The sequence below is a fragment of the Morone saxatilis genome, unplaced genomic scaffold (assembly GCF_004916995.1).
Source record: "Morone saxatilis isolate NCDOM2014 unplaced genomic scaffold, NCSU_SB_2.0 Contig17, whole genome shotgun sequence".
Lineage (NCBI taxonomy): Eukaryota > Metazoa > Chordata > Actinopteri > Moronidae > Morone > Morone saxatilis.
In genome coordinates this window covers 3,658,195-3,683,411 of record NW_023339729.1, presented here as the reverse complement: position 1 = coordinate 3,683,411, position 25,217 = coordinate 3,658,195, and the positions used below count along the sequence as shown (strand labels likewise).

At 40.8% G+C, this 25,217-nt stretch overlaps 2 protein-coding genes across 3 annotated transcripts; one reads left to right on the top strand and one right to left on the bottom strand.

The window, feature by feature from the left end:
• Positions 1-2,541: 2,541 nt before the first annotated feature.
• On the bottom strand, positions 2,542-13,376 carry LOC118326378 (phosphatidylinositol 5-phosphate 4-kinase type-2 beta). 2 transcript variants are annotated; one of them, XM_035659358.1, is made up of 10 exons: positions 12,688-13,376; positions 9,713-9,810; positions 8,209-8,318; positions 7,919-8,055; positions 7,509-7,655; positions 6,043-6,081; positions 5,561-5,674; positions 4,982-5,249; positions 4,574-4,677; positions 2,542-3,721 (listed from the first exon to the last, which is right to left on the bottom strand). In XM_035659358.1, the coding sequence occupies exons 1-10, from the start codon at positions 12,829-12,831 to the stop codon at positions 3,641-3,643; spliced, it is 1,242 nt and encodes a 413-aa protein (XP_035515251.1). In that variant the 5' UTR covers positions 12,832-13,376; the 3' UTR covers positions 2,542-3,640. The 2 variants fall into 2 exon arrangements, with proteins under 2 accessions (XP_035515251.1, XP_035515252.1); XM_035659359.1 differs by having other exon boundaries at positions 4,988-5,249; positions 7,919-8,075; positions 8,223-8,318; positions 12,688-13,331.
• A 3,758-nt stretch (positions 13,377-17,134) lies between these two features.
• On the top strand, positions 17,135-25,178 carry LOC118326377 (polycomb group RING finger protein 2-like). The gene is made up of 9 exons (XM_035659357.1): positions 17,135-17,264; positions 17,903-18,030; positions 18,494-18,590; positions 18,681-18,736; positions 18,838-18,967; positions 19,260-19,299; positions 19,422-19,520; positions 21,578-21,658; positions 23,946-25,178. The coding sequence occupies exons 2-9, from the start codon at positions 17,913-17,915 to the stop codon at positions 24,324-24,326; spliced, it is 1,002 nt and encodes a 333-aa protein (XP_035515250.1). The 5' UTR covers positions 17,135-17,264; positions 17,903-17,912; the 3' UTR covers positions 24,327-25,178.
• The last annotated feature ends 39 nt before the right edge of the window (positions 25,179-25,217 follow it).

The following is a 25,217-nucleotide window of genomic DNA, read 5'->3' as shown; positions in this document are numbered from 1 at the left end:
TGTAACGAATAGTGGAGGAAAAGAGTCTGCACGGAAGCAGCAACAATGGAAAATCAAAGCATGCAAGACGCCGCGAGAGGCGAGCCAGAAAACGTCAGGTGGTTTCCCAGTAAAAAACGAGAACGGTACGAGGCATACAAGATGAGCCACAGAGATTTCAATGAGACGTGGATAGACGAATTCTTATCTGTTACTTCATGGCCGATACCCTCTGGCCTGCCTTAATCATGACAAAAAAAACCCTATATGCTAGCAAATGCACATTTTGCAAAAGGTGACTTGGTATGTTGTCCGTAAAAAGTGGCTCTTCCCTTGTTGTTGCTCTGGGCCAATGAGGCTCTTTGTGAAAAAAGTGTTGAGGATCCCTTGCCCGCTAGGGCAGGTAGTCGTTAGAAACACAACATCCTCTTCTTGCACCCGTAGTCAGGTCTTTGTATGTTCTGGCTCGAATCTGCGCCCACAGTATTCTTCCTGTCTTCGTTATTTGAGAAATGTGTTGATCGTGCCCAGGAACCAGACGACCTGTTTTGAGACCATTCCAAGCACATGCTGAATGCCAGTTGATAGAGAGCAGTGTCTGGCCATGGAGTCGTGCCTACAATGTCATGTAAGTACAGGGGCATGGAGCTGAGTAGCCACAGGCTGGGGCTAGTGGAATGACAGCTTGCAGTGACTGACAGGCTTCTGTTTTCTCTGGCACGTGAGAATAGACAAGATCACCACACGAACCTGAGGCCAGCGATGGACTAGAGCTGCTGTTTCTCCCCAACGTCAACACACGTTTTTGTATACAAAATAAAACAATGCTGAGCCCTAGTACTGTTCTTTCACTTTCTTATTTGCATATTGCTTGCAAAACATGAACACTAGTTTTAAACAATGCAACTCGACTGAGTTATTGTCAGAGCGAACTATTCACCACATTCTCGTTGTTATATTGCCATTGTGCCCAAACCTAATTCTAAATGTCATACTTGCCCCAACGCTGGAATCAAATTAAAGGAAGATGACAGCAGCAGGAAAATACTTTCAACCTTTCTGTTTTATGACATGTGGTGCGAGTGTTTTTCTTTAAAACTATGGCACAAGGAGATTAGACTACCTAGTGAAGTTAGTTTTCAACACTGCAGGTAGCACCAGGACTAATGGCACAACTGCAGATCCCCTCAAGGCGACCAGCTCCGAATGCCGACTCCAAACACTGAAATGCTCCAAACAGCGCCCAGGGATCAAAATGCTTTGTAGAATTTCATCTTTGGACGTTTATGCCAGTGTTTCAAACGTTCTCCTCTCATCCCCAGTCAGGATTACGTAGACTTAATCCACATACCTTTAGCAGAAAAGATCACTCTCTTGATACTGGTTGAAATAAAAACATGAATATTAGATCGCTAGCAGTGTGATTCAGCCAAGGTACATAATAATAATGAATAATAATAATTATAATTATAATATTTGAAAGGAAATATACTTTTTTCGAAATGGCCCAGAGTTTAGTCATAGGTAATACTACTCACTGCTACGCAGCCTGTGGAAAAAGGTGTTTAATGTGTTCTGCGCGGCTCTGGAGTAGCTTTCTATGGAATTTAATATATTTATATCTCAAAGTCAAAGCCTCGTTTACGAACTACAGGGGATTGTGGGAGGTGTAGGATGTAACATTTTAGGAGTTTGATTCAAACTAGAGATATTTCTGTCTCTGCTGCTTCAATTTTAATTAATTTTTTTAATCTTGCTTTTTAAAATCTCAGTCTCTTGGAAGAGCAATATTACAGGTGCTGTTATTTTTGTTAAAATAATTGTTAAATAGCTCTACATTCTGACAGCCATTACTGATGCAGTGTTCAGTTAGTTCCATGGGTCTATCTCCTTTCTGCAGTAAATGTACTGAATCCATTTTCTGGTATCTTCCACAAGGAGGCGGTCCTTAAGAGCAGGCAGCAGAATTTCAATAGTGATGTGGGAGGGGACTGCTAACTGCAATAATGTGCTGGAAGTTAGCCAAAGGGCTGATTTCACTGACAACCCCTTTAAATCACTTGAATGTCCTTTACTGTGAGCTGCTGTTTTGTGAAATATTGCGAGTATTATACGTCTTATGGCATTTTGACAAAACAAGCCTCACTCAGGTTCCAGTTTTAAACTGCATCATTAAAGAATACCTTTGGTGGGTGGAGTTTAGTCGGTGTCATTGACAGTTTAGTGGATAACACGTGACGCAAATTGACATTTGTTGTTCCACCAGTTTCTGAGCTCAAGAATGAGAGTTCACACACAATTAATCCTGCAGCATTCAAACACACCACCAAGCTGAGGCAAAGGATCAATTTTTAAAACGGATACTCCCGAAATATAAAAGCCAAGTGGGATAAACTTCAATGCAGGTGTGAATCTAAAAACCCAATAAAAATGTAAGCGTATAAAAAAAGGATATTTATTAGCAACACATATCCGCTTTGTGCTTCACATGGTAGCACAAACTCCAGACTGAAGCATTTGAGCGACAGTCACTGAGGAAATAAGCACAGCCAAACAACAAAAACAAGTTAAAACTCCCTTTAATATGCAATGAATCATTTTCAAGTAACCTTTTTTTTCTAATGTCTGTTGGTAACAAAACAATACTGTATACAAACACAAAATTGCTACATTAATGTAAACAAGATATAAAAATGATCCTTATGGTAATAAAACAAGTATTTGCTGCAGAATTCCCCTTTTTATGTGAATTTTTTTTTCTTAGACCAACCTCCACCAAGCTCACGGTTAAAATTTCAAAAATATTCAAAAACAATATGGCAACGTAACATTCAAACACCAAGGTTTTTTTTTTTCTCTTTTTTTTGTCGTTTTAGTTGTAACACTCAGATGCTAAGTTCAGTGGTTTGATGTTTCAACTTACTGGTGGAGTCTCATGTACACATCAGCCATGCATTTTTGATATTGCATTCATTTACTTAATACACCATTATATGTTAATGTGTTTATCCCGTCGTTCCAATTTCTCAGCTTTTTATTTTTCTGTTGTTACGGAGAGAAGCCTGATGGTGACTGTCAAAGAGTTTGTCATGCAATCGGACCATTCAGCATCTGTGCGAGTTGTTTACATCTGTGTGTCTGTGTGTGTGTGTCTAATAGAAATCATAAGAAACAACAACGACATGAACAGAAACCGAAGAGACTGTACTAACGGACTGTTAACTGCTGAAGCTGACACGCTCATTCAAGGCATTAGTGAGACAGTTTCCGTGCTGGCGTGAGGAGTAACAAAGTGGTTCAGGAGGACTTGGGGGGGGCAGTAAAATTAAAAGAAGGACAGGGAGATTATCGGGTTGTCATTCCGAATTCAGTGAGTGGGTTTCACGAGTTTTCCTTGCATTGGATGAGGGAGCGGTGGTGGCGGTGTGTGTGTGTTTGTGTGGGACACTGTAACAGGCTCGGTGCATCCTTCCTGCCAGACTGGTCCCGGCTGTGGGAGGATGCTGGTAGTTTTTTTTTTTTTAATTAGGGGGTAGAGAGGCAGAGGGGGGAGATGGACCTACAGTGCGGTTGGGGGTGGGTGGGGAGAGAAATAAGTGCGTGGCATTTGACAGATCTATGACAGGAAGTGACTGGCTGGACTGGGAGGTGGGAGATGAGTCTATGATAAAATGTTGGACATGAACTCGTAGAATCGTTTGGAGTACTGCTCCGGGTTCACCGTCGAGATCTCGGCCCCCGCCTGAGGAATTAAAAAATAAAAAGAGGCAGAAAACGATTTAGATGGAGAAACACACATGAAATTTAAGAACAATTATTTTTGTCTTACATGAAATTATTCAAAATTATATGGAGAGTTATTCATTTTTACTTTCTTCTGTAAATATTTATTGCACACGTCATTTTTGTCTCACCATTCAGCCAATCAAATGCTCCCAGTCTAGGATCAACAACTACTGTGTAGCAGACTGAATCCTGTTAGCTAAAGCATCTGGTAACATAATGCCAAAGTTATTCTGAATAAACAAACTACAGGCTGCTGCTATAAATAAACACAATGCACACATCCAATACAATAACAAGCTGGGTTGGGTTGGGAGCTTGGATTTCTTACTAAGTGAAGAGTCAGTGTTAGCAGCAGCTAGCTACTTAATACAGTCAGCTGTCTCTCCACAAACAGAGACACACACACTGTTAGGACCAAAACAGTCCTTTTCTTGTTGGGTTGTCGTAGTTAACTGGATCTAGCGAGCTTGCTGGGAGGCTAGGGCACCTGTGATTGGCTGGAAGGTGACGGGGTGGTGACAACTCTCACTGTCATCAAAAGTGACTTTATCAAATAAAAACAGACTTATGAAAAAGGGAATTGTTTGAATGAACAACTAACAAAACTCTTCATAATGAGAATGATGAAAACACAACAACAACAAACAAAATGCCATTCAATAATGTGGACTTTATTGAATGGCATTTTAATCATTTATGAAATTATTTAGTGTTTTTTAATATACTTTACACTCTGTTTCATGTCCTATTTATTATGTATTATTGACCATGGGGCTTATTAATCTTCATATGGATTATTGACACTCACCCCGTGTTTCACAGTTTTGGCAGCATGTGCAGCTTTTTTCTTAGCGTCATAGTGCGTGAGGATGTCGATGATGGCCATGAAGTATACCTCCTTCTTCACAGCACCTGGCACAAGAATAGCACATCACAAGGCTTTACTTTCACTGAAAATAAATGATGCCACCCATTTCTACTACTACAGTATGAGGCATTTTATTCCACTCCCCAGTTGAGTGTTCTTAACCTGGCTGACAGAGATAGTTAGGTTTTATTCTGCACAACTGGAATTTAAGGTAAATGTTAAACTAAACAAATAAAAAAAAAAAAGAAAATCAACATCCTTTCCATTCCTTGACAGACAAACAGTCATCTAATCATCCATTTAAAGCAGCAGCTAAGTTCAGTAAGTCAAATGGATGTGAAAGACCACCCTCACTGTCGTGGCTCTTGATTGCGTAAACGTCCACAGAGGGGTCAAATTCCCCGGGGCCGAAGAATCCTCCACAGTTGAGAGGGTTTCCGGGGCTGTCGGGAGGCGTGCCGAAGGAGCCCGTGAGCACGCCTCCACCCATCCCGTCGTTCTCGTACTCCTCCTCCTCTCCCACGCCCTCCACGTCCATCTCCTCCTGCTCCGCCCGCTCCACGTCATGGATGCCCACCAGGAGACTGTAGTCCATGATCTTTAGGGTGGCCAAGAACTGACACACACAGACAACATTAAAGAAATGGCCTTAAATGAGTCTAGTTAGTATAAGATATATAATTTAAAATGTATAATTTACATGAGAAACTGTCTCATCAAAGGAAGGAAGTTGGTTTCTCTTGGTTTTTGATGTTTTTCTGTCAATGCTACCGTGACAGTTCCATACTTTCTTTGGTAACAAAAGAAGTATGGAGGTTTGAAAGACAGTCAGAAGAGCCCTCTGGTTTAGAGTGAGGGGCCAAACTACAGCTAACTATCTTATCAACTCTACAGCAGAGCGGATAAAAACCTGGACACGTTTCTTACCTCAACGTCCCGTTTTAGCTTCTCCAAAAAGTACTTCTTGTTGTCATCTCCTATCTGCAGCTTCTGGCCTTCATTCAGGAAGTCGTTGTCTTTAAAAGTGGGGAGCTCTTTAGCCTGGAGAGAGGCAAAGTATTTTGGTATCAAACGGTACCAGAAATGTCATAATATCAGTTTTTTAAAATTTAGCATCACAGCAACACACTCATAAATGTGATGTTATGACAAATAGACATACAGTACGGTCAAAATGAATGGTTCTTCAATGATTTCTGGTCTCACTGGACAGAAAAAGTCGAATTCCAAAAGCTCGGAGTAAATAATTGCCTACTGACATTTGCAAAAGCTACAGCTAGAATACATTTGCTTATTTCTAACTGCTTAATTTAGCTGTCATTTGACAAGTTTGCCTCTGGGCTTAGCTAAGGGCGTTTATTTTTGTCCCATCACAGCAGCAGCCGTCACTGCACGGAAATGAAACCTACCTTTTCCTTGTCGCTGGCTTCCCTTGAGACTGTAGAACCCTAGAAATGACGGAAAATAAGAATAAAAATAGGATGAATTGAAAGCAGCTCAAGATACATCAGAGGTGTTCTTAGTACATTACCCACTTCCACTCAGACTGCGTCTTTTTAAACTGTCAATACTGAAAAGGTAAGGTTGTTTTCTCCAGAGAGTACTTTGGCAGGAAGAGGCCTATGCTACGAAGGGTTTTTCAGCAGAAAGTCAAGAAGCAGTCAGCGCACTGTGATCACAAGCACTGGTAAGGAACCTATGCACTGTGCTATTCAGCACAAACCCTAAGGTCTTTACTGATGAGCCGGATTTGTAATCTCCTGCAAATTTTACAAGGGAGAGTATGAACTTTTACCTTTTTAAATTCACTGACAGGCCCTTTTCCTCTTTCAAACAGAAAAAAACAAAACAGAAAATTTATAGTTGATGCATCATTCTAGAAAATCCCCATTCACTCCCTGTTTATCTTTAGCTACTACACAGATATTAAAGTAGTTTGTGCAGAATATAGTGGTGCAAGTACATCATTTGAATCATTTAATTGTTTTTTTATCATTAAGTAAGACTTATAACCCCCACAATGCAACCCGACTGCAGAGGGTTGGCCAGATATCTGAGTGTGTTATACTACTAGTAGCTGCTAATGTAGCCTGGAGCCGCTAGCCTGCAGCAGAGCAGGCCACAGAGGTCTGTAAGATCCCTCCACACCAACAGATTGGTTTCATTTTTAAACTTTATACAACTTACAGCTACTACCATGGCTCATAATCACTGCAAAATCCAAGTAAGAATTTGAGCAATAAACTCAATGGTTTTTAATTATAATAAAAATGAAGCCTTCACTTAAAACTGCAGCGCTCTGACTTAAATTGAGAGCTGCAACTAACGATTATTTTTATCATGATTTTCATATTTTCTCAGAGCTGAAGGTGAGATCTTAAGATTGCTTGGGTTGTCTGAACAAAACCAAAACATATTGAATTTACAATGATATAAAACAGAAAGCTGGCATTAGCAAATATTGGGAATTATTGCTTAATGATTAATCAATAACAATAACATGTTTTTATCAATTATCATCAACTAGTGATTAATCGACTAATCATTTCAGCNNTTTTTACCATTTATCATTTATCATTTCTTAAATTTAACTTCATTTTTCTTTTTTTCATTATTTAATTTTTCTGAATTCTTCTTCTTCCTTGAGGGAAGAACGTTTACATTTTACATCATACGTTGATTCAAATAAATCCATAATGTATTTAAGTTTTCACTTCTATTACTGACAGAGTTCAGAGAGAGTGGTCACAGAGGTATTGAGAGAGGCAGTTGTGTGTGTTTGCTTGTAGTATTCAGCTGTCTGTGTGATTTATCCTCTGAAAGACTGGTGTGTGTTTGATTCATGTTAGGGCCGGTGTAACCCAACATATCCTACCTTCAGGTCATATTTGCGGTGTACCGTGAGCCGATGGCTGAATACATTCCGGGTCACCACCATGTATGTCTCCACCCCGTCCACTGTTAGCCTGTACATGCCCAGGAACTGAGGGAGCAGCGTGTTTCCATGACACTCCACTATAAACTGGAGACAATCAGAGGAGAGCACAGAGTGTAACGGGAAGTGTGGGAGTGAGGAATCAGCTGTACAGTATGAAAGCTGATTAAAACTGGGCACAGCACTGCTCTACGGTTATATCATTTCTACAGCACAGCATCATTTGCATGTATGTGTGACATTAGATTCAAAACAACACTGAACAACATTACAGATATACAGAGTTAAAAATACTCTGCCCATTCAGTCTGTCTCTGTATGTGCCGTGTGCTGGTACGAGGGGCTTCTACCTGGTGATATTTTTTTAGGATGTTGTGCATCTCAGCGATGTCCTCACTGGACACGGTTTTGATTACAAAGCGGTGGTCGTAGCTGGACAGGAAGCGGTTGCCAAAGCGACCTTGGGAGTCGCTGTTGAGTGGGGCGCCTCCACTCGTCAGAGAGTTCATGCCGAAAAAAAAAAAAAAAAAGGGCGGGGGGGGGGAAGAGAAATTACAGCTTCCATACTCTAGAGAAAAGATTGAACCTTTTCAAAACAACTTTCATTGAATCCATCAAAGTTACTTTATATTTTCTAAGCAGAAGTGACTCACCTGGTAGTCCTGGTCGTCAATGCAGAACCTCTCCCTCAGGTTTCTGAATACCATTGGACAGTACTCTTTGAACTTAAAGCGACTAGGCAGGTTTTCTCTGATGAGCAAGAGACACACAGAGTCAGCAGACAGACAGGAGCTCAGAGGCTCATTACTGAAAATGAGGAAGACTGTCGGATGCGGTGTGGATCCGGCTCAGACAATAATACAATTGACTTTGTTGACATTTACAGCTTTGAGCTCGTTTTCCGAATGCATACGTTCTGTATTTTAACAGCACCTCATTTAAATTTAGAACTGCAAACAAAACAACTTTCATGATGTGAAGTAAACACATACGAGATAGACAGAACTTTTTATATATAGTTAATCTTGACTCTTTTTAGTAGGGACATGCCGTATTTCAGTCTGCAGTTAGCATATAGAAATGTGTTATGTTGTTAAAGTAAAGAATTTCAAAGAGACTAGTGTATAATATGGTTGCAACTGTATGATAACGGTCTCTGAAAATATCCTGGTATACGGTATTACACATACATTATTATTATTTTCATCAGTTACAATGACCCTTAATGGAATGAAAACAGAAGGGCTTTATTATAATTTCACTAAATATTGTGTCCTGTATTTTAATACAGTAGAGTTTAGTACTTTTTAAACAACACTCATACAATAGAATTCACAGATGCCACAGATAAGCAAATGTACACGTATGATAAACATACATTTTCATACTACAGTATATCATGGTATCGGTATACCGCTGCAAAATACCACAAAGAGATCAAATGTGAAATGCAAAGAAATTTGAAATGCATCCAAAACCACTAAGTGTGGCTGACTGATGTTTGGCAATTAGCACTTTGATATGCACGTTCTCAAAGCAACACGAGACTTTTTGGGCCACCGTAAATGAGCAGCAAAAACACCAAACCAAGAGTCTGGTATGGTGACCTAGATACATCAGAGTCTAAGTGCTGTTTATTTAGTGTTCACATTATTGTGTCCACTCCCGTATACAGCACCAAAGGGGCACATTGCTCTGATTGTCGCAGCCTTACAGTCTCACTGCTTCAGCCCTGTACTGCTACTTTGCCATGTGGATGATTTGTATTGCAAAGCTGCTCAGTTAAGTACTCAGCTGAACTTTGAACAGTCTGTGTACGTATGCAACCTGACCCTGCACTAATGTCTCCATCGTCACATTATGGATGCTGACATCATTCTGTATACGGCAGATAGAAGGCCATTTAGGGAAAGTCTGCTTTTACTGTGAGGGGATGTGATGAGTACAAATAGTTACGTTAACATTTTATTACAGATATATTCAGCTGTACAACTGAGGAGCGTTTGAGCAAAGATAGAAAGTCAGTCAGTGATTTTGTGTGTGGCAGCAGGTGTTTTGAACTCTGGAGGTGGGGTGACCCTTATGATTACACGTGGCTTACAGATCGTGCCTTTAATAGACCGCATAAGCTGTGATGTACCTACTTGTTAAATAGGTGGTTGTCCACTTTGATCTTACTGTAGGCTTTAAAGTCATCTGGCATCAGCATTACTGGTACAGGCACGTTACTTAACTCGTTTACCTGGAGGAGAGAAGTGAGAAAGGAGAAACATGGATCAGACCAGAACCTAAAGAAAAGAGGAAATGGCTGATATACACACTAACAGGCTGTATAACTATTTAATATGGAAATAGTTCATATGACTTTTGCAGTTTCAATAAGGGCACAGGCTGAAACAGCTTGAAACAGACTCCCACGCAAAGTACTCTACAGTTGTGCACTTCCAGTCAAACCAATCAAGATGTACTTTAAACATCATATTATGAGGATAAAATGAGAAAAATAGCAGATGATAGTTAATAAAACAGAGCTAGGTATACCTGTAACACACCTTGGTATTCAAAAACAAAACGTGTTGTCGGTTTTATCTAAGCCAAACGCATTGTGCCAAATCTCTGTACTGATCATTAACTCTAGCACCAAAGAACAGGCTGACAGTTTTCTTGCTACGGCTGCTAAGCCCCACTGACTCTGATCTTATCTGCTGAAACACATCCAGAGCAAAAGCTCACACTTGATGGACTTCAGAAAAACCTCCTTGCAGATTATCAAGTAAACAGTCACACAAAGGAAATTGAGGGGAAAGATTGAAGAGATACCACTACTCCAGGGAGAAAGCCGAGTCAAACAGCCTTTAAGGAGCTATGAAGTGAGGAATAACAGGGAGATAAACAGGTAAAAAGGGCCGCAAAGTACGCACACAGTGCTGGCAATGCTGTTTGGTAATTTAATATGGGTTCTTCTCTTTCTCAAAGTCAACTCAGAAATCCTGATGATGAAAATATTATGCTGTTATACCGATGCAACAGCTACTTGAAACAATATGTAGTGAACACACACACACACACACACACACACACACAAATGACTTCATAAACGGCCAATCTGACTTATTGTAAGCTTATACTTCCATATTCATAATATAAATAATACCAAAGCAATCACATTATAGCCAGACAATACTTTTTTATTTTTTTTTTTAAATACAGTTGTTGTTTGTACACAAATATAATTTTAAAATAAAGTTTTCAAAAAGAAAATGTGTAGTCAGGTGGCTCCTTAGTGCCCTTCGCAGCCTGAGAACTACATTAACTTGTGTGCAGTATAATTAAATGTATCAAAAAGTAAGGTATAACTGTAAGAGGTAAGGAAACATGCAGCTATTGTGTTTTAAAGGAAAGTTTCTATATAAACACACTGTGTCCTTTATGAATGTCACACTCTGTTAATGAAAGTGTCATTTACTGATGCTGAATGGGCTCACTGTAAGAGCAGTGCAGGAAGATATACGCACTGCCTTAACTTGGTGTGCTAATGGACCTGAGTGGGAAGTTATCTGCTGACATGACATTTAAACAAATCTGAGGGATTAGCAGCATCAAACAGGTGGTGTAGTACATCATCTAAACACCGACTGACACTGTGTGCAAGTGAAGCCCTCCAGCATCACAGCGAGGGCACTATTAAAAATGCATACGACTTCTGACTGGAAGAAGGGGACTTTGATGAGGAGTCTGTTTGATGTCTTGAATCGGCTTCCCACCCACACCTCGAATCACCAGGCCTGCGTGCTGCACCCACACACCCACTGCCAAAGTTCACCCGCTGAATACTGGAGATGCTGCAGTGATAACCATATCATTAGCCGCCTCCCTAATTCCTTGCTTGTGTGCAGTTCCTTTCGCCGTGTCGTTCATTTAGCAGGCTAGCCAGAGTTTGTTGTGCTCCCCTGTTGTGTCTTGCAGAAATCGGACACACAAACACATCTCCACTGTCACACTGTCAGATCGGCTGTGGCTGTTGTTACTATCAGCAGTTTTGGCGGTGAACCGCCTTTGAGTTACTACCAATTACTCAATTCATGTTTGGAAGAGGAGTCAGTTTGTCATTTGATTACAGCAGTGCTGATCAGACAGTAATACACTCGAACTGATGTGAGGGAGCCAAACAATTTTTTAAAAAAAAGGACCTGTAAACAAATTACACCTGACTGTGGCAATGAACCCACACTGCAGATACCAGACAACATCAGAAAGTTTCAACCGTGGACGGATTGGTGATTTTCAAGCACCAATCAAACTGTGCAAGAGTGGGTCACTAGCTGTAGTGCACACTAGGCAGGACGAAACTGCTGGTGCAAACCCACTCCATCCATCACTGGTGTCCAATCTGCCCTTCACTGTGCTTTTCATAGCCATAGGCAGCCTCGGCCAAAAGTGAATGTGATATATTTTTCTCCTCTATTTATAGGGGAATGATGTGATGGAATAAACTGCAGCGTTTGGAGGCAGGCAGCGAGCACTGGAGCTGCAAATACACGTTCAGAGCAGGTTTATTGAAACAATGGGCAATCGGCTGCTGTCTGCAGCTGTGTGGCTGAATATCTGTGTAACCTGCTGCTCCGGCTGCCTGTCACACCCCTCCCACTCCACGCCTGCACTACAGCCGCAGCTCACGACTGGGCTCCGAAACACTTCACCATCCGTGATTTATGATGACAGGTTGTTAAGGCTGTGCTTTGAGTGAAAGCTGCCGAGGACATGCCCATTTTCTGATAATCGCTCAGCAGCTGCAGAGAGTTTAACACACTAAATCCCTGCAAAACGCACGCTTCAGGCACAGCAAGCGACCCGCGGATAGCTCTCAAAGCGGCAGCAAACTGTATGAACCCGAGCAGCCCGGTGCACAGTCAGCTAGCAGCTTTCTGTCCAAGCGAACCGCTACCAATACTTAGGCGAACATGCGTGAAATGTATGAGATTCATGACCAAACGAGAGCATCAAAGCTGGGTTGACAGATGAGTGCAGCCTGCTAACAAGCTAGCAGGCTAGCTAAATCAAAACAGCAGCATAAACAAACCGCTCACCGGCCACAACGAGACACATAACATGTACTCACCGTATGGTTGACACCCCACATTAAAACGCTGAGAATGGGCTCACTCGCACGGAATAATTTCACTTTCTGTCCTATAAAATGCTTCTTTTTCGTCTTGGTTTTGCTAGCGCTGACAGGCGCTGCGCTGGTGCAGTTGGATGACATGTCTCAGGCTGGGAATTCAGGGTACGCAAGACGGCACTCACTGTCGTTCAGAGCCTCCACACACAACAGGAAAATCGGAGAGTTAAGAGCGTTTAAAAAATCTATAAGTGCATCGTGCTCGTCGTCCAACTCGCAGCGAGTCTCTGGGAAGGATAAGTGTCTTGTCGGGAGTCAGCGGTAGAGCATTTTGCGCCGTCACCACCCTTCCTCCTCCCGAGCAGGCCGCGGCGGAGTCCAGAGAGCAGCTAGCCGGCCATCAGGCTACAGCGCAGCCTCTCTCTTTACGAGTAGAACAACAACCTGGAGCGGTGAACGGTGGCCGGGAAGCTCCTCTCCTTTCCCTTGGACGTCTGCAACCCAAACGCGACGTGATGCTGTTCTACTTGTTAGTGAGTAATCCCTTCATGATGCGCCTGAGATTGTTGTCAATCACCACCAACCAAGCGCTGCGTTCGGGGTCTCCTCAAGATGGCGTCTGTGTGACACTACACAGTCAACAGCGCCTCCAGCTGGCCGCCGGCGGGACTATAGGGGTTCCCACAACGTCCCTTGGACCAGGACCCCACAGGAGGGTAGATGGGTTGTAGCCAGGACTGGTGAATGAAATACTGAGGCCAAGTCTGCCCAGTGCACCCTTCTGTTAAATGTTAAAAGTAGTTGGTTTTTGATATTTTATTCACTCAACTACGGTACTACTATCAGATTATGTCTTTAAACGCATAGACTAATTTTATTTTGTGGAATGGATACCCTACCACCCAGGTTGCCTAAGTGCCCAAATAAAAACAAGATACAGTTGACATAACCTCAGTGTCCTCAATGGTAGGTATGGTCCTGGTTGTAACAGGTGCCGGATTCTGTGTCACCAGAGATCTATAAAAAATGCCAATGGGTTGACCAAAGGTTGCACTACTGAGCACCTGTTTCTGCTATCACAAATTTCACAATTTGACCCTATTTATAGTATTTAGGTCGGGTCACGTCTAAACTGTAAACACTGTGGCAACCATGGAATTAAAGCCACGGTTTCACAAACAAAAAAACGAGAAATAAACAGGTGACATTATTCTAATTTTAAATCAGACATGTCCTCATTCAGGTAAAAGACCCTAAACACAGACAGCTGCAGAAAGACAGTTCTCACACACATTGTCATTCCTCAAGGCAATCCACCACAGGTCCGGGTCTGACAACACTGTATAGAGGCCATGGGGTATCATCAGCCATACATTGTATTAATAACAATATTCTGTAGAATTGCAACAATTTAAAATGATTAGATATGACCATTTTATGAAATTTGCAGAATAAAACTCAACCTGGTGATGTGACTCAGTTACACACATTTATTAGAAAAGACAACATTGTTATACTTACAAGCTGTAATCACGTGATTGTGAAGTATAAACTAGATTATATAGAAGAGGAAACACTGGAAATAAGAGTAACTTCTGATTAGTCTTCTATTCTTGACTAACTGGAAGTTTACTACAGCTGCACAATTAATTGCAATATCATCAAATTATTGCCAAGTGCAATATCCAAACTGCTAGAAGCTGCAATCTTAAAAATGTGTGTCAAAACAGCATTATAATGAAGTGCTGTAGTGCTGCTGAGAGGCCTAAAAATCTTGTTCTCCAGATGTAAGAAAACATATTTGTGTGGTACAGACACTATGTCACATCATCACCATTTCACAGTAGCGTTTTTTCAAAGAAAGTTGTGATGCACAAATTCACATTCACACTAATTGTGAATCATACATTTGACATCTGTCAAAATAATTGCAATATGATTCTTTTTTTTACCATATTGTGCAGCCCTAATGTTTGCTGACAATGGTTCCACCCCTGTTTATATGCAACACAAGACATTAAATTAGAATTTCAAAATACAACTTTAAAGAGGTCATCCACTGAATTTATTCATAAAGCTCTTTTTACTCAACACAGTTAGCACTACAGCTGTTTATTGTCTTCTCCGAGGAGCTGTGTCCAGTCTGACTAAATAACCCTGATGATGTCAACAGGGGCTGATGATGTCAACAGGGGCTGATGATGTCATCAGGGTTATCTCAGTTTGGGCTTGGAGATGACAAATTTATAAAAGAAAACCCACGTAATAAACAGGACATGGAGTGTAAAGGCAGAGATGGGAAGTAACAAAGTATTAATACTCTGTTGTTAAAGTATTAATACTTTGTTACTGTACTGTACTTGAGTATTTCTTTTTCTGACAACTTTTAACTTTTACCCTGTACATTTTTACACAAATATCTGTACTTTCTACTCCTTGCATTGTCAGAACACGCTTGTTACTTTAGTTTTTAATGCTTTTGGGGGGAATTATAATTTTTTATTATTTTTTGCATCACTGCACGCCTTCCCAACATCAAGACTGTTGTATCACATATGACAGACAGAGACTTGGCCCTGTTTAAAGTGTCAGTTCACTTTCCTTAGCAACAGTTGGTAGAAATGTTCTCCAGAGAAACCAAGAGAGTACGTTTTACTTTTATACTTTGAGTTCCAGAGGCTGTACTTTTTCACTTTTACTTGGGTAAAGAAGTTGCATCAGTACTTCTGTATACTTTTGCTACCTCTGTTTGAAAGATAAGGGTGTTTACTAGACAGGGCTAGTATAACCAGCAGATGTTATTGAGGTGCATTATGGGAAGTGTAGGATTCAGTGGTTTTGTAGCTGGATCCATTTTAGGGACTAATGTCAGCTGCCTTAGCTACTTTAAATTTGACCATTTCTTTCAAGTCTGTGAGTCTTGTAAGTTCTCCAGCTTTATGGAAGTGAAATATAAAATGACCCCTTTAAAAACATTCATTAATGTGTAACTACACTACACATTGTAATTGTTTTTAGTTGTTTAGTGTTTTTTCCCAAGACCTTATGTTTAATTGCAGCATCCAAGAACAAAGAAATAAAATTCCCTTTGTCATGATTTTTTCCTTTCCATTAATGAAAATATATTTTCTTACATTGTATAATTAAAGAACCTTTCTGTCACAACTTGTTGGGTTTTACAGTGAATACAAAAGTACGAACATAAAAACATAGTCACAAAAGTAAAAGTACAGAGTGCAGAATGGCCCATTTCAGAATCATATATATTATGTTATTGTATTATAATTATTGCTGCATTAGTGTGTTTATCACTTTAATGCTGCAGCTGGTAAAGGTGGAGCTCATTTTAATGACTTTACGGGTAGCTTGTGAATTCCCCCCTGAGGATCATTAAAGTGTTACCTTCATAATAATATGGTTATTTGTTGACTGTTGTATTAATTATCTGAACCTGCAAAAGTAATATAGTGGAGTAAAAAGTACAATATTTCCCTCTGAGATGTAGTGGAGTACTGAGAAGCTGAAAATGGAAATACTCAAGTAAATACAATTAATACAAAATTGTACTTAAGTACAGTACTTGAGTAAATATACTTTACATAATATACTTTTCCACCACTGCTAATTTGGTACATGATGCAAATAAAATCAGTGTATTTCACTGTAGTAAGAATACTTCAGTATACAGTGAAAATAATCATTTCTGGCTCAGGTTGCAGCAGCATACTGATATCATATACTGTGGTTATGAAAATTTATGGTTATCATACTTACCTATCTAGAGTTCAATACTACAGTGTTGAACTCTACTGTATTAGTGTAAAAAATATAGCACATAATATTTTGTGAAATTATAATAAAGAAAAATTCCATTGAGGGTCACTGTGACTGATAATAACAATTTAGTAACACCATATACCGTGAAACCGGCGGTTGTAATACCGTGAAACTCATACAGTTGCAGCACTAGTACACATCTATTGTTTTTCTGTCATGTAAATCATTTTATATTTCATTTATTACTATATTATAATTGACTGTTTTATCTATTACTTCTACTATCAACGTAGAATATAAATATGACATATTAACTTTTTTTTTTTTTTTTTAATAATAATTAAAATGAAAACGGAACAAGACTTGCAAATTTCCAATCAACTTCCACAGTCTTTGTGGGCCAACCCTGAGCTCGGCCCCGGGACCTGAGGCCTGCAGGGCCTCTGTCGGTAATGCAGACGGAATCATTTACAATCAGAGGGCGTGGCGAAGCCTCTGCTGGGCCACTTAATGCATGGAATAATTATATAAACAGAGCTGAAATAAATAAAAAAATCCCGAATGTGATGGCGGGCCGGTGCAGGATAAATGGAGGTGTAGAAAGTGAGCAGGGCCTGCAGAGGATACCCTGTGTGCCCCGAGAACGAGGCGACAAAATAATATCACGTGATCCAAAATGGGCAGTCCTCTGACGGTGCTGAAAAAAGCCATTTTCTGGCGCTGCTGCAAATTCTGCCCAAGTCCAAATAATTTACCTGGATCCTCGTTGGGAGGAGAGGGAAACTTTTATGTCTGATCAGGTAGGAACGGAGCGTCGGTGATCGCTGTTTATCGGGCTCATCGCCCCGCTGTTTGCTGAGGCGCACACAAAGTGCACGGTGTCACATTTTGAGTCTCTCTTGTTCGCCTCCTGATACAGCCCTGTCAGTGAATTTAAGATGGCTGCTTTGTGTACCAGTGTGGTTTTCTGTGGCTCTGCAGCCCCCCTTCAGTGTTGGTGTTTTCTCGGGATGCGTTGGGTGGTGGTGCCCGGTCGGACGGCGGAGCTCCGGGGAAATGCAAACGCTCTTTGTTGCTCCGCTGGTCGAGGAGCTGAGCTGATGCACAAGATGAGGCCACACAGGGGCGATTCAATAGTCGGCTGCTGTGTACCACCACACAGGCTGCATTTAGCTGCACGGCTCCTGCTCTCCTCACGTTATTTACCGCTACAACATGTCATCCCGGTTGTTTTTTGTTGGCCATCGGCTCTCTTTGTTGTGCTTTCACAAGCTGCTGTCCCAAGGACGAGCTGCAGACATTGTCTGCGGGAGCAGCCACTCATTGACCATATGAGAAAGGACTAATAGTCTTAACAAGCATTATGCACATTCACACGGGCTCCTGTGTCTTGCAGTGTAACGAGAAGCTCTCATGTTGTTGTCTGTTTCCTCTGCAGATCTGTCCAGATGGATAAAATGCAGCCCAACCGGATTAAAATCACAGATCTGAATCCACAACTCACATGTCCACTGTGCGCTGGGTACTTAATTGATGCTACAACCATCGTAGAGTGCCTGCACTCCTGTAAGTCCCTCACATGAAAGCATCACCTTACATGCATGCACAGTGTTACCATTAACCCCAGTGTGACCTTAGCATAGACATTACAATCCTCTGTATATTGAGCAGATCTCTCCTGCTCATGTGGAGGTGAGCATGATGTTGAGTCGTATACTGTGACTCCATCTTAATGATCATTTTTTAAACCAGTGCTGTGGGAGGTTTACTTCAGGGAACGTCTGTGTGCACAATAACAATGTAATGCATGTGAAAGCATTTGTGTTGACAGTGTATGAGGTTCAGCTCCATGGTAGCTGTGGAGGCTGGTGATGGACTGTTAAGGGGTTTCAGTCCTTCGCTTAGCAAAAATGGAACAAAAGCAGCACTGAATTATTCTGTTACTTTGAATTGCAAGTGTCCACTCTGTGAGGTACACATGAACACAGTTGTGTTTTAGCATCCGTCTGTGTCCTCTCTCTCTGCACAGTTTGTAAAACTTGCATCGTTGCCTTCCTGGAGACAAATAAATTCTGCCCTCGATGTGACGTCCAGGTTCACAAAACGTGTCCACAGCTCAGCATCAGGTCAGTTATGATGCTTTTATATACATTGGCTGTTTTTAAAAACACCTCTGAATGCAGTGAGCATCACGCTTACCAACCTTTCTTTTCCAGAGCGGACAAAACTCTACAAGATATTGTTTATAAGCTTGTTCCAGGGTTATTCAAAGGTAAGACCATTGTTTTTTGAGGCTGTAGAGCAACATTTTCCCATTTTATGATTCATCCCTTTACCAATGGACACTCATTTTCCCTCGTGTGCTGCTTTCAGATGAGATGAAACGGAGGCGGGACTTCTATGCAGAGAATCGTGTGCTGGAACCGGGGGAAGTGGTGGAGACTTTTAACATAGCAGAGGATGAAATCATCAGTCTGTCCATACAGTTCTATGAGAGGAACAAGTGAGTCAATCATTTCTCATTCATCAAAAAAAACACAAAAACACTGAATTTTTCATGTTTGGGTTTGTGTACTGGAAAATTGCTGCTGATACAAAGACAATCATTTGATCATTATCAATAGAGTGGAATTACTTAAATATGCAAGTAAGGCCCATATTAAACAGAAGTGAAATTTGAGCGGGGCTGTTTGAACCTGCTGTAAGTCTCCCTGAATATGGTTTTCTGTGTGCTTGGAAAGAATGGTTAATTATTGTTTAACACCTTTTTCTTTTTGTTGAATATTTGCCTGCAGAAATAATGAGAGGCAGCGCTCAGAGATGGAAGGAGACAAGGTAAAGCTGGATTTTAGATAAAAAAGCAAAGTTGGGTAAAGCAGTAGTTGAAGCCTAATGTGTTTTTCTGGTCTTCACCCTGGATTTATGTCCCCCCTCTCCACTCTCTTCTCTGTTCTCAGTCCAATGGTAAACGCTTCCTACAGTGCCCAGCAGCCATGTCCGTCATGCACTTAGCGAAGTTCCTCCGAAGCAAGATGGATATTCCCAACAACTATCGGGTAATTAGACACTCTTGCTGTATTGATTACGTAGCATACTTCAGGGTTTGGACACAGTAATATAAATTCTTGGTGTAAAAGGACTTTTAACTCTAAAGTAACGTAATCACAGTTGTGGCTGGGTCATATGAGGTTGAATTCATTTGTCAGCTGTCAACACAGGATGATCACTAACAGAGCTCCCAAGAGACCAGATCATATGTGCCCAAACTGAGGGACATTGCTCGAAAAACCAATTAAAGCTGCACTATTTTTAACATTGGATCAAATGATCTCTTACACATTACTTACACGGAGTATTTTAGCGTTTTTTAGCGCATTGTTTTGATTTTACAGCCTGTAACTTCACTGTTTTTTTTCACTTCACTGCTGTCATCAGCCTTGTTTTCAGCTGTAACAGGCAGCTCTTTAATGAAAAAGGTCAGATAGAAACCACTGTACACTACCTGCAGAGCATCCAGAGACAGATATTTTTCTCAGGAGTAAAGAAGAGTAAAAAGAGATTAAATATTGGCTTTTTATTCATCAGGTAAACACAAAAAAATACTCCCAATAAATGCTAATGTTGCTCCATATCTGCTGGATGTGTAAATACTGGTAGGCAACTGCAACGTGCTCTGCCCCTATCAAATAAACAAACCAATAAAATTCTGTGTCAGTGTTGCAGTGAGCCAGCATTCACCAGTACAGTAGTAGATTCTGATCAACTTCTGAGATCAACTCTCTAACAACAGCTACTTTGTTAGCATGCAGCAACTACAGTTCCCATGAGTCAAATGCTGCGTTCACACCATGTCAGCTGAATAATAAGGATAGGAAAACCGACTCGGGAATGTTCACGTTATTCCAAGATCTGTACCACCACTGCTAGCTAGCAGCTTTCTAACAAGTGAAACCACATACAAACAAAGACCGTATAGCTCCTTTTAATGAGGTAAATTGTTTGTTTTTGTGTTAATAACATTGTTTTTCATTTAAATGTAACTGGCAGTGATAGTGGCAGCCATGTTGCCACTGTTTGTTTGACACTTTGAGTTTTTACCAAAGGGGCAGATTTTGTAGCTGGCTGAAATTCTTACTAGCTAATAATAATGGTTTGTACGGTATGATGTGAGTGTGGCATTAGACACAGATGCACTGTCAAATCCTAATCCAGTGTAAACATCAAGTATGTCATTGCAGCTACATAGCATGCATGGCAAACAATTGTTTTAATGTAGCTGTACAACAAGGGTTTCACTGTCATCTAACCCTGCCTTTTGCATTCACTTCCACGGAATGAGACGGACTGAAGTTAGCAAGGGGAAAGATTTACATGTTTGTGACTTTAAGTACTGTCAGGACAGTTCTTCACCTGAACAGTGTTTACAGGTGGTAAAGTGGTTATTACGGTAATTATTAGACATGAACCCAGCTAAAGGTATGCTGTGACAGTAGCAGAACTCATTTCAAAATTGTATTTATTTGTGAATCTGTCCACCGGTTTGTCTCTCCGTGCAGCTTTTACACTTAACACTTTTTATTGTGGCCTTTTCCTCTCTGTCCCTTTTTTATAATGCTCTTTGATCAAAACCTTTGAGAAAGTGATGTTATTGAATGCTGGGGAAATAAGTGCAGCCCATGCTGAAATGATGAGTTACTCGCTGTACAGCAGCACCATGTTTTTAGCCTTTCAACTTTTATGTAAAAGTAGTTGAGGCCAGTGGAATAAAAGCTTGCCTGGAAGCAGGACAGGACTTCAGCTGTAGCAGTAGGTTTGCCGATAATGGGCCAAGTTCAAGATGAGGTCTGATTTCAGTGGAATTTTTACACTGTATTAGTACTAAAATGTTTTATTTTACTTCAGTTTCAGTCTAATAATACTGATATCAGCCTTGGGAAAAATCCATACAGCTGGATAAGTGAAATGCATAACTTGGTTTAGTAGAATCATGCATTCCTACACATTAGGACTCCTTGCACTACAATAGATCTAATTTTCCAAAGGAGGAAATATAAACCATGTAATGCAAAGATCTGGCACGTTGTGTTAACTGATATTTGACTGTGTGCTACAGGTGGAGGTGTTGTACGGAGATGAGCCCTTGAAGGACTACTACACACTAATGGATATCGCCTACTTCTATGAGTGGAGACGGGTGAGTGACAGCTTTGATACTTCATACTGTGGACGACAAATATTTAAAAACCTGAACTGGATCACTCTTGTCTTTCTTGTAGTTTTTTGTTGTTACAGTCAAATGGGATGAGTAATTGGTCTTCAGGTTGGCTTGAAATGAGAAAAGTACCAATGCTTTAAATCATAGTGTCTGTTAAAGATTTGAACCAGAGGGAGTCAGTTCTTCCAGGATTTCACTGGCTTTTTTGGGGAATGTTGCGGCCTAAAATACCTGATTTCACGGCAGCTTTTCTAAAAGAAATTGTTATACATGTTCAATGTTTTTAGGCATTTATTTTGCAATGAAAATGCTGGAGAAAGTGAAAATTGCAAAAAAATAATTAACTATTATAGCTATTATTTTGTATAATTCATAAAAAATTCAAGGCAACTTGTTCCAGTGAGAATAAAACCATGAGAATAAAATTGGACAGGGTAAATGTGAGACATTCGTGTGACCCATGTCTGCATCTTTACAACCAGAAACAAGGAGGTGAGTTTGGTGATGTATGGCTCAATTGTTTTCTTGGGGAAACTACAATGGTTGGTGAAATTTGCAGAAAGGTTGCGGTGATTGGACAGAATTGCAAGGTTGTGCAGAATTCACAGGGATTGGTTGATTGTTGCAATCACAGCTTCCTGGAGGGAATGCTCAGTAATGAAGCTACATGATGTTCAGAAGTTCGTTAACCTTTAGGGTTTAGGGAGGTCGTCTGCTTTGTGCAGTTATGTTCAGGTGTTTGGATTCTGATAAACAAAGTCGCCTCAGGACACTACCATCACTCCAAGATCCAGTGGACTTCACAGAAAACCTAGAACTGGCCAGTTGTTTGTGGGCTGTCTGCAGAAACAGAAGAAGCACTGTGATCTCCTGGATTTTCCCCTCTTTGCAGTGTTTCCAGGACTAACATACTACAAATCACTTGAGATCACTGCTGACACTTCTCTTGCTCATGCTTTTATGTTTTCAGATTGATTACATAACAAAGAGCCAATAAGAGCTCATAATCTATCTATCTACTAATCTATTCCTGTTAACATTTGGATGGCTGCTACTCCAGCTTTAATGTTTGGTACATTCAAATGTTTGTAGGAAACTGAGTCAGCAGCCAAATAGTAACTTTTTTTTGTGCATGAAATGATCAAAGTCCCATGATCCCTAGTTTTTTGTCAATGTCGGATTGTAGTTTGTCTTGTGAGGTTGATTTTCTCACAATGTAGCTTCTCAGTGTTTGTCTAGATTTTAAACTAGTCCCTGCTCTCATCTGTACAGCAACGTGACAATAACGCAGCTGTCATTAAAAGATGAAAATAAAGCTGACTCAGAGTTTCCCACATAAACTAAAACCAATGACTGACTGATGTTTTTGGAGGGAGCGCCTCTAAAACACAATTTGTATCAACGGAAAGCAATAAGTATAGTCCTTCATCATGCTGACACTGTGGAAAACATGTTTACATAATGCCACAGTCATTTTAACTTGTTGCTGCTGTTTTTGTTTATTTTTGTTTTGGTTGTATGTTTATAGTTCATGTTGCTGCTGCATTAGTGAAACATGCCAACAAAAATCAATAGTATCATCTTATTGAGTATGTTGCTCATTGAGAGTCTATATTCATGTGGTTGGCCATTTGCTATAAACTCCCTTTTCATATGGACGCACTCACAGCTGAGTTGGGATATTTGAGATGGTTTAACTGAGATTGATATTATAAAAATTGACATGAAATGAGCAGTTCCTCCTAATATCAGTATCCTTTTTGTCAATTATCGTCAGGTAACAAACATTGTTATATTTAAGGATGGGGCTGGCGATCTTCTCTTCTCTCCATCCTACCCTTTCTTTGGCTCTCAGCCCAGGCTTATTCATTCCTACTAAAGATGTGATTCTTTAAAAACTGGTAACAAAACAGCTGTGGGAACTGTAGTGACAGCAGCAGGACAGTGTATTTGGGAATAAGTCTAAATAAGTGTGTGTGTGTGTGTAGGTGTGTGTGTGTATGATAATGAAGGAATATGTCACCCAGTGCAATAGTGTGGCTCATTCCTGTGTTTTTAAAGTTTTTGGACAACAATGGGACACAGATAATACTTAATAGGATCTATTTAGTGATGGGTCTGGTCTTTTCGCTGGATTTGTTGACAATTTTTCACCAGCCTTATCATTAAACCATTAAGTTCTGTCTATAAATGTGCCCACATATTGGTGAATTATAAAACCTGAGCTCTTATCCACAGTCCTAACAATGTGTGTTCCTCTGTGCAGACTGGACCCATCCCTTTGCAGTATCTGGTCAAACCCACCCGGAAGCGCAGGAGGCCGTCCCAGTCTGCCGCCCAGGGCCACTCCGACGGCGTCAACACCAGTCCGACGTCAGAGAGCGACTCCCAGAGTGACAAAGTCCACAGTCCCGCCACAGCCCAGCCACCCCGAGCCTCCTCGCAGTCCAGCCCTGCGTCCCACGACCTCTCTCCCGCCATCCAAAGCTCCAACGGTACCACTGTGCCCAACAACACTCAGCGACACACTCTCGTCTCCAAACAGGGCGCCAACGCTCGGAAGGTGACTGTCAACGGCACGAGCTCTGGGGCCGGCAAAGAGGAGGCGAGGGGAGCCGACAAAAGCGCTTTGCCTCCGACAACCTAACGTGCATACGGGGGCAGCGGGGAGGACAGTACTGGAATTGCTCCCTTCTTTCTTTCTACAGAGTAAAAAGACGAGCTCAAGCCTTCTTCCTCCTGGACAAACCGGAGGAAGATTACGGTTATCATCTTTCAGCAGGAAAGACTGAAAAGTGCAGCCAAATAGACACTTGTATGTATGTGCGTGTGTGTGTGTGTGTTTGTGTGTTAGACTAGAACAGTGCACACATACAAACTGTACAGTATGTATCAAATGTGAGCATGTGTGCATACATATGTATAAACTTATCTTTTATACAAGATATTGTAATCGTTTTGTATTGTATATGCAGTGGGTCTGTTTCATTTCCATAGTTCCATCAGCGTTCATTTGGCTCCATTAAACTTGAGACAAAATGCTGAGAGGCATTGCAGTGCACATCGCTGCAGGAGTTGGATGTAAAGAAGAAAAAAAGCTAATCCTCGCCTTTGAACAGTCATGTTAATAACTGCTGTATAAGTGTCCAGTATAGGCAACCGCTCATCAGGTAACACAGGTACATTACATTTAACTGTTGATGCACTTTGTTGAGGTCAAATCACACAATCCAAACCGACAAGTATTTTCCGACAGGAGAAGCATTTATATTTACAGAATACCAAGCACTACCATGCTCGCAAGCAGATGTTTGTCAGCAGACCACGTTCTCTCTCCCATGGCAGTCGAAGAACTCAAAAGGGATTTGAATATTTGGCCATGTATGTTGTTGTTCCATATTTTCAACATTCCTTTTGTTTCTTTTCAACAAACAATGATACTTTTTTTATCAGCCATATGTGCATGTTTTAGGTCAATAAAATGTTTACTTACTAGGTTTTTCTGACCTGAGTGTCCTGTTTATGATTCCCTGAACGT

Coding starts and splice junctions, on each gene's coding strand:
- LOC118326378 (XM_035659358.1), bottom strand. CDS start 12,831: ATGTCATCCAACTGCACCAGCGCAGCGCCTGTCAGCGCTAGCAAAACC. Junction 5,675..6,042: donor AAGCCAGCGACAAGGAAAAG/GTAGGTTTCATT, acceptor GCCTCTCTCCAG/GCTAAAGAGCTCCCCACTTT. Junction 4,678..4,981: donor CAAGAGCCACGACAGTGAGG/GTGGTCTTTCAC, acceptor TTCTTGTGCCAG/GTGCTGTGAAGAAGGAGGTA.
- LOC118326377 (XM_035659357.1), top strand. CDS start 17,913: ATGGATAAAATGCAGCCCAACCGGATTAAAATCACAGATCTGAATCCA. Junction 18,591..18,680: donor TGTCCACAGCTCAGCATCAG/GTCAGTTATGAT, acceptor TTTCTTTTCCAG/AGCGGACAAAACTCTACAAG. Junction 18,737..18,837: donor TGTTCCAGGGTTATTCAAAG/GTAAGACCATTG, acceptor TGCTGCTTTCAG/ATGAGATGAAACGGAGGCGG.